Source organism: Triticum urartu, chromosome 2A, assembly GCF_056163025.1.
Source record: "Triticum urartu cultivar PI428250 chromosome 2A, HENAU_Tu73, whole genome shotgun sequence".
NCBI classification, from domain to species: Eukaryota; Viridiplantae; Streptophyta; class Magnoliopsida; order Poales; family Poaceae; genus Triticum; species Triticum urartu.
In genome coordinates, this window is record NC_141874.1 from 726,679,327 (window position 1) to 726,687,200 (window position 7,874).

Consider the following 7,874-nt stretch of genomic DNA (forward strand, 5'->3'; position numbering starts at 1 on the left):
CAAACTATCATATTAATGTGCTATTGATCACTCTGTTGCAGATATTTAGGTCTCCAGGTATGGTTGAATTGACAACTCAACTGCTAATACTTACAAATATTTTTTGACTCCCCTTGTGTCGAATCAATAAATTTAGATTGAATATTCTACCCTCAAAAATTGTTGCAATCCCCTATACTTGTGGGTTATCAATCATGAAAAAAATTGATCTTACTCAATTTAGTTCCAAAATGAGGGATACATCTTCCAAAATATTGAAAGATATAAAAATAAAAAAATGAAAATTATTTTTTATTCACTTTTTTTAATTCGGATATAAGGTCCTTTGACATTCACACCACAATATCATCTAAACTTTGGTATCACTAGATACCTTCTCGCGCGAGCCTCCTGTTACATTGATATTTACAATCGTACATAGAGTATTTTATTGTTTCAAGAAACTGCACAATCAGTCAAGCACCTATTGCAATCTGTAATACGTACAACTCCTCCGTTATTTGTCGCTCGTTTCCAGTTGTTCTCTGAGATCATCCCTTGAGGAACTTCTTGAACCAGCCAGCAGAGCGCTTGGGGTATCGCTTCAGACCATGATCGTAGTCTACAAAGTGTAACCCAAACCGCACCGTGTATCCAGTCGACCACTCAAAGTCATCGAGTAGCGACCACGCGAAGTACCCCTTCACGTTTGCCCCATCCCTGCAGTGAACCAGTTGATGTCAGATTTAGAGGCTTGTTGATAGAGTTGCACTGTAATATTAAGCTACCAGCTCCGACCTGATTGCATTCAGCAGGGCATCAAGGTGGCTGTGGTGGTAGTCTATCCTTGCGTTGTCCTTGAGGGCTTCCTTGAGTGGTAGGCTCTTGTTATTGGCTTCATCGATTCCTAAAATACACATAGAAAACTAATTGTTCAGATAAATTTTGATCTCATTATGTAGGGGGGGATGCACTTGCCATTTTCAGTGATGTAGATGGTTGGATTGTTGTACTTCTCCTTGATATAAAGTAATAGATCATGGAAGCCTTGAGGGTAGACATAGAGCCAAGGCGAAGCAGCCTACATGTAAGTCATTTAGTCGATCTGAAAAAGAAAGTTGGGAGAAAACTGAAGGAAGATTTGTTCTTTATGTGGATAAGTTGCAAGTTACCTGAGGACCTATGGGGACACCATTTCGAACACCTGGCATAATTGGGAGATGTTAGTATGCAGTATTAACACATGTATTTTGCGGTAAAGTCTCTATTATTCACTTAATATATTTTTTCTAAAAGCTGATAATGTTTTGATATTACTAGGCTGGCAAACAAAGAACAAAGACAGATTGATGACTGATTTAGTATGATTGACTCACCTGTAAGATTAGCTTCCGAATCAGTATAGTAGCTTTTCCTCGGGTCATTTGATGGTGGAAGGCTACCGGCGTAGTTTGTAGTATAATAGTTGATTCCAATGAAGTCAAATGCACCCTTCACCAATTCAGACTGTTTTTTGGTGAACTGCGGCAGGCGTTTTCCGACCAATGCTTTCATGCTTCGAGGGTAGTCTCCTCTGCTGAGAGGGTCCAGAAACCTAAAGGGGGTTTATTCCTAGCATAAGATCAATCTGCATTCTCCTTCTAGACTCCAGCAACGAAATTATGCCAGCGTGAAATGTAAAGAATTTACCATCCAAGCATGAAATCTATAGCGCGTCTCGTCGCGGCAACGCTTGATTTTGAACGGAATATGGGAGTAAACCAGTGTGAGACCAAAGTTATTCCGATCTCTCCCTTCTGCACGCCCTGCATTTTGTTGATGTACACCATATCAATCACGTTCATGGATGAATTGCGATATTATGAAGGGCTGGATCCATCACCTTATATTTCTGTTTATACAATCTCACGGTTGTTGCATGAGCGAGTATCTGATGGTGGCCAACAATGTACGGCTCCCTCCCTGAATCCCCAGCACTGCAATTTGCCTTCTCCCAAGGAGAACATCGGCCTGGTGCAGATATGCCGATTGCATAACCCAAACCACAGAAGTTTGAGGGCTCGTTCAATGTGATCCAGTGCTTCACCCGATCTCCGAATTCTCTGAAGCAGACTTCAGCAAAGTCTTTATAGTCATTTCTGCACCAGTGTCAGTTGATTATTTTGAAAGCTAAAGGTATACATGCATGTTTGCACCATGATAGTCATCGGAAATGAAAAAAAATTGAGGGGAATCGCCAATTTTATTCATCAAAAGCCACATAAATTAGTAGGATACAATTCGGATCATGGGGTTGGCCTAACCAGATATTCGCTTAATCTCGGTCCGGGGCATCATTAGAAATGAAATAGTTATACGAAGCGTGTAGCCACACTTTTTCAATCTTCAACAACCAAATGCGTAAAACCTACTGAGTATTATGGCCCATTAGGTGGGAATGCTTCCGTTAGACCTCTCATTAAAAAACATACAATATATTTTGTATTTTTTTCTAACTTAGTTATTCAAAAGTTACTCATACAGAGTTGCATTGTGCTCACGTCTAAAATGCCACGTGAGGGAGTAATGTTCTCAGAAAATAAATAGTGGTTGACTTACATGATATTAGGGCTAAGAAATCCTCCATATTTATCTTCCAATCCTTGTGGAGAGTCCCAGTGAAAAAGGGTCACAAATGGCTGCACCCCTACATATATACAAAAAAATCTCAAATCGTAAGAATAGTCTGATGAAATAAAGAAAGGACATGAGGTTCCATGCAGTTTCATGGATTAGGTAAAACATAATTAAATACTGACTGTTGGACAGCAGGTCATCGATCAAGTTGTTGTAATACTTGATGCCTTCTCGGTTGACTCCACCTCTCAGAGTTCCATCTGTTATGCATTAAGACATAAAGATTGATTGAACATTCTTTATCAACTAGGAAATGGGAAGATGATGCAAATTAGAGTATTCTACTTGAGAACAAAAATGAGAATGGAGGTATCCAATCTAAAAATATCATACCTGGAAGAATTCTTGTCCATGAGATGGAGAACCTGTATGCGTCCATTCCCATATCCTTCATAAGGCGAACATCTTCCTGTGTTATTGGTAAATTAGAATCAGTACTACTCCCTTATTTCCAAGATAATTGAACTTCCATGTTTGTCAGTTAAACCTCATTAAGACTGACTAAATCTATACAAGGATGCATCAAAATCGACAATACCAAATTTCAATCTTTGGATGCACTAAGAAATATATTTTTCATATAATATATATTCCATAGTGTAGATCCTTGCATATTTTTCTATACATTTGGTCAAACTTTAAACTTTTACTTTGGACAATATATATTTTTTAATCAGAGGGGGTACCTAGTTTCCTTTTGTTGGATTGGAACTAAAATTCAAATATCTTCTCACAGTTTGATCTTGGTCAACAATTTTGCGCATATAATTTGTTAAAAAATAAATATCAAGTGAAAAACCAAGACATATAAATTATCCATACCTTGTACAGATGATAGGAGTCCACTGCCACATCCCCATTGCTTCCGTCGGCGATTTTATCTGCAAAAGTTGTTTACTCAGTAGAGCTTTATGAAAAAAAGTATATTCTGCTCATTTATATTCATTTTTTAAAGTAACATCATGATTTAACCTCGGTTATAAATTCAAATTACTTTGTTGGCAATCCTTCTAAATGGGATACCCGGCAATGCCATCAAACACGGGAAGGGCTTTCGACAAGGGGATCCGCTATCTCCTCTCCTCTTTGTCATTGCCATTGATCCTCTCCAACAAGTTCTTAATGTGGCCACTCGCTGCGGGATTCTTTACAAGATCAGAGGGCGTGGCACTTGCTTCCGGACCTCCTTTTATGCGGACGACGCGGCTGTTTTTGTCAAGCCTTTAAAGGAGGATGTTTTGAACCTTGCAACCATCCTGGATTGCTTTGGTCGGGCCACGGGATTATGCACAAACTTCCAGAAAAGCTCTGTCGTCCCCATAAGATGTGGGAGCTTGAACTTGGACGAGATCCTCCATGAGCTTCCGGCCTCCCGAGCCTTGTGAAGTATTTGGGCCTTCCTCTCTCCGTGTGGCAGCTCAAGAGGGTCGACTGCCAATACCTTGAGGACAAGGTCGCAGGCAACCTTGTCTCTTGGGAAGGTAGGAATATCACCACAAAGGGTCGGTGCGTTCTTGTCAAATCAGTGCTCACCTCGCAGGTGATCTTTCACGCCACTTCCCTCACCATCCCGCCCGGCACGCTTGCTAGCATCAACAAGATCGAGAGAGCTTTCCTCTGGTCTGGGACGGACAAGACGGCCGGAGCCAAGTGCAAGGTCAATTGGGAGACGGTGTTCCGCCCCAAGGATCTAGGGGGCCTTGGTGTGCTTCATCTTGGGAAATTTTCCCGTGCACTAAGATTACGATGGCCTTGGTATGAGTGGAATGACTCCCATCGGATGTGGGTGGGAATGGGAAATCCCTATGACGAGGACGACATGGACCTCTTCTATGCTTCGACCACTATCACTATTGGCAATGGGGCTATTGCGCCTTTTTGGGACTCCCCTTGGTTATTTGGTAGGAAACCAAAAGATGTGGCTCCACTCATCTTTGAGTGCTCTACGAGGAAAAATTGGAAGGTGCGCGAAGCCTTACTCGAGGGCGCGTGGATCGACAAAGTCAAAATTTCGACCTCCTTTTCACTCGAGCATATCCGTCAATTTATCCATCTTTGGGCCTTGCTTCGGAATGTTCATCTCGAGGAGGATAGGGTGGATTCCATCGCATGGAAGCACACAACGAATGGTGAATACACCACAGCCTCGGCATATAGGGCGCAATTCTTGGACATTGCACGCACAGAAATGAATAAAACCATTTGGAAGGTTTGGGCTCCACCAAAAATCAAGTTCTTTGCTTGGCTAGCAATTCAAAATCGTGTTTGGAGCGCCGACCGTTTGGCCAAGCGAGGTTGGGACAATTGCGGACTTTGCCCACTATGCAAGAGGGAGCAAGAATCTGTGGCTCACCTCTTCTACAAGTGCCAATACACGTTGAGGCTCTGGGAAATGCTGAAAGTATGGCTACAATTGGATACCATGGATATTACTACTTGGACGGGGGAACGATCGATCAAGGATTGGTGGACAAGGATGTCTAGCGCAACGAGGGTGCATAGGAAAGCTATGGCCTCCCTCACAATGCTTGTTAGTTGGACTATATGGAATGAGAGGAACGCGAGGATTTTCTGCAACAAGTTCAAGCCACCCAACATCCTATTTATCAACATAAAGAGCGAGGCTAAACTTTGGATCACCGCCGGGGCAAAAAATGTGGGTCTTCTCATGCCGGGAGAGTAATGACCATGATGCAATATTTTTTCATTTTTTTTCTTTCACAATGTGTTGCAAACTCTTGTCCGTTTCCTTCTTAATTAATGGATGAGGCAACGCTTTTGCCTCCGTTTCAAAAAAAAACATTGGTGGATATAATGGCCTAGTTGTCCATGTAAGTACAAATATTAGCTAATCATACAAAAAACCGGCATGGAAACTTTGTAAGATACTCAGGCGTACGTCCCTTGAGATTATATTACCATAATACTACTCCCTTTGTTAATATGCACAGTCTCCAACACATAACTTCGACTCTATTTTTCTTACAATTATGTTCTATTACATGATACTATGCAAATACTTTTGCAATAAATCTCATGTTTCTATTTTTCACCTCACTATTCTAAACAATGTTTTTCACCTTTAGATATTTGAGGTCTATGCTACAGAAGGATGGGGATATTGATGAAGATGTGAATCATCGAATCAAAGCCGGATGAATGAAGTGGCGCCAAGCTTTTGGCATTCATGTGACAAGAGAGTGCCACAAAAGCTAAAAAACAACTTCTATAGGATGGCGGTTCGACCCGCAATGTTGTATGGCGTTGAGTGTTGGCCGGCTAAAAAGGGACATGTTCAACAGGTAGGTGTGGCGGAGATGTGCATGTTGAGATGGATGTGTGGCTACACAAGAAAGGACCGAATCCTGAATGGTGATATATGAGATAGAGTTGGGATAGCGTCGATTGAAGAGAAGCTTGTCCAACATCGTCTGACATGATTTGAGCATATTCAACGCAAGCCTCCAGAAGCACCAGTGCATGCGGACGGCTAAAGCGTGCCGATAATGTCAAGAGAGATCGGGGTAGACCGAACTTGACATCGGAGGAGTTCGTAAAGAGGGATCTGAAGGACTAGAGTATCGACAGAGAACTAGCCATGGACAGAGGTGCGTGGAAGTTTGCTATCCATGTGCCGGAACCATGAGTTGGTTGCGAGATCTTATGGATTCCACCTCTAGCCTACTCCAACTTGTTTGGGACTAAAGGCTTTGTTGTTGTTGTTGTTGTTGTTGTTGTTGTTGTCGAAGTTGGAGAAGTTTAAATTTTACGCTTTATACGTGTGTGGTATATAGTAGTATATCATTACTACCATGTTTCTTATTCTAAGATGCCTAATACTTTGTAAATCAGAATCGATTTCACAAGCATTGGATTAGCTTTGAGGTGTGTGCGTGTGACTCTTCCATCCAATGCCTAAAAACTTGTGATGCTTCACGCAGTGAAATAAAATGGTGATTTTCTATAGCTCTTGACCTCTCAAAAAAACTTTAATAATGTTCTTATTAACAAGATATGTACAAACATTTTGCTAACTAAAAAAATACACTGCGTGTAGATGATGTATATACATGCCTGGGTGCTGGTGAGTGAAGTTGTCCCAGATGCTTGATCCCCTTCCCCCCTCCATTGCACCACCCTCATACTGTAGATTTAAGAGTGAAATATGTCATTAATCCATGAACTTAAACTGGTTACACGCTTAGGCCAACAACTCGGAAAGCGATCAGATTTAGGTCGTTAGACAAAAATCAATTCGGGGCAGGAAAAACATGACACGTGGTTACCACATCGGCATTCCTTTAATCGCCCAAGAACGGACTAATATTTATAGAGGTATTTTTGCGAAACAGCGCCAGCCTGAGCCAATTAGCAAATTGCATTGATTCTGTTGGAAAATCGCATGGAGGAAAGAAAAATGGCATGCATTCTGTGGGTTGGAACCAACAACTGGAGGGCAAAAGAAACCGGCTTACTGATCACTAGAACATCAAGTTCTTAGTGATATATATTATAACTTTTCCTTTTACGAGTTGTTGGCATAAAGCATGCAACCACTTTGAGTCCGACCGGTGAATGACTATCAGACAGCATCAGCTTATGCTATAGCTTTCATAATTGTCAACAGATTGTGCTGAACTAAGAAAAGAAACCATGCATGGATCATTTCGGGAAAAATAACATGCATGGATCAACGAAGGAAAAACGAGTGAAAACCTGGTAGGACGAGGAGGCTGTCCCGAAGACGAAGCCCTTGGGGAAGCTCCTCCGACTTATCGGCTTCCGGCCATAGGCGCCGTCGTCGGCGTTGGAAGCGACAACCAGAAGGAGAAGTGGGAGGAGAACCGCCAGCGATGCTGTTGCAGCCATTGTGATGACAACATGCCGGCTATGTTTCAGCGTCAAAGGCTTCCCTTGGCAATGCACTACCTATATAGGCCTGTGCCTGTATGCATATGTAGTAGAAAAATCTATCTGGAGTTCTAATTTCTTCTTCTCAATAATGCATGAGCAATTTCATGTGCCAACCAAAGTCCATAGAGAAAGACAAATTGTACACCTTATGGTCCATTACTTCCTTCCAATGTGGACGTGGACGTCCTGTGTCCTTGTGTTGCATTGTAGTGTGAGAACCTTGTACAGCTTGTGCTGAGCTCGAAAAGATGCCCCAGCACCAGCAGGATAACTTTCAAGCAGATCACCGACATGGCGCGGATGGG

At 42.0% G+C, this 7,874-nt stretch overlaps 1 protein-coding gene across 3 annotated transcripts; it reads right to left on the reverse strand.

Moving 5' to 3' along the window:
- Window positions 1–270: 270 nt before the first annotated feature.
- On the reverse strand, window positions 271–7,585 carry LOC125540123 (beta-glucosidase 12-like). Of its 3 annotated transcripts, none has more exons than XM_087545187.1 (13): window positions 7,372–7,583; window positions 6,730–6,799; window positions 3,478–3,536; window positions 2,989–3,064; window positions 2,778–2,855; window positions 2,578–2,665; window positions 1,862–2,117; window positions 1,669–1,784; window positions 1,356–1,573; window positions 1,152–1,183; window positions 958–1,060; window positions 778–886; window positions 271–699 (listed from the first exon to the last, which is right to left on the reverse strand). In XM_087545187.1, the coding sequence occupies exons 1-13, from the start codon at window positions 7,522–7,524 to the stop codon at window positions 531–533; spliced, it is 1,527 nt and encodes a 508-aa protein (XP_087401313.1). In that variant the 5' UTR covers window positions 7,525–7,583; the 3' UTR covers window positions 271–530. The 3 variants fall into 3 exon arrangements, 2 of the variants coding, with proteins under 2 accessions (XP_087401313.1, XP_087401314.1); XR_015617598.1 differs by having other exon boundaries at window positions 660–699; window positions 993–1,060; window positions 7,372–7,584; XM_087545188.1 differs by lacking the exon at window positions 271–699 and having other exon boundaries at window positions 777–905; window positions 993–1,060; window positions 7,372–7,585.
- Window positions 7,586–7,874: the final 289 nt, after the last annotated feature.

What these genes read in the sequence shown, in the direction of transcription:
- LOC125540123 (XM_087545187.1), bottom strand. Translation starts at nt 7,524, where the DNA reads ATGGCTGCAACAGCATCGCTGGCGGTTCTCCTCCCACTTCTCCTTCTG. An exon ending in TTTCTTAGCCCTAATATCAT is followed by an intron (nt 2,118 to 2,577) that starts GTAAGTCAACCA and finishes ACACTGGTGCAG; the next exon opens with AAATGACTATAAAGACTTTG. An exon ending in TGTATAAACAGAAATATAAG is followed by an intron (nt 1,785 to 1,861) that starts GTGATGGATCCA and finishes AACAAAATGCAG; the next exon opens with GGCGTGCAGAAGGGAGAGAT.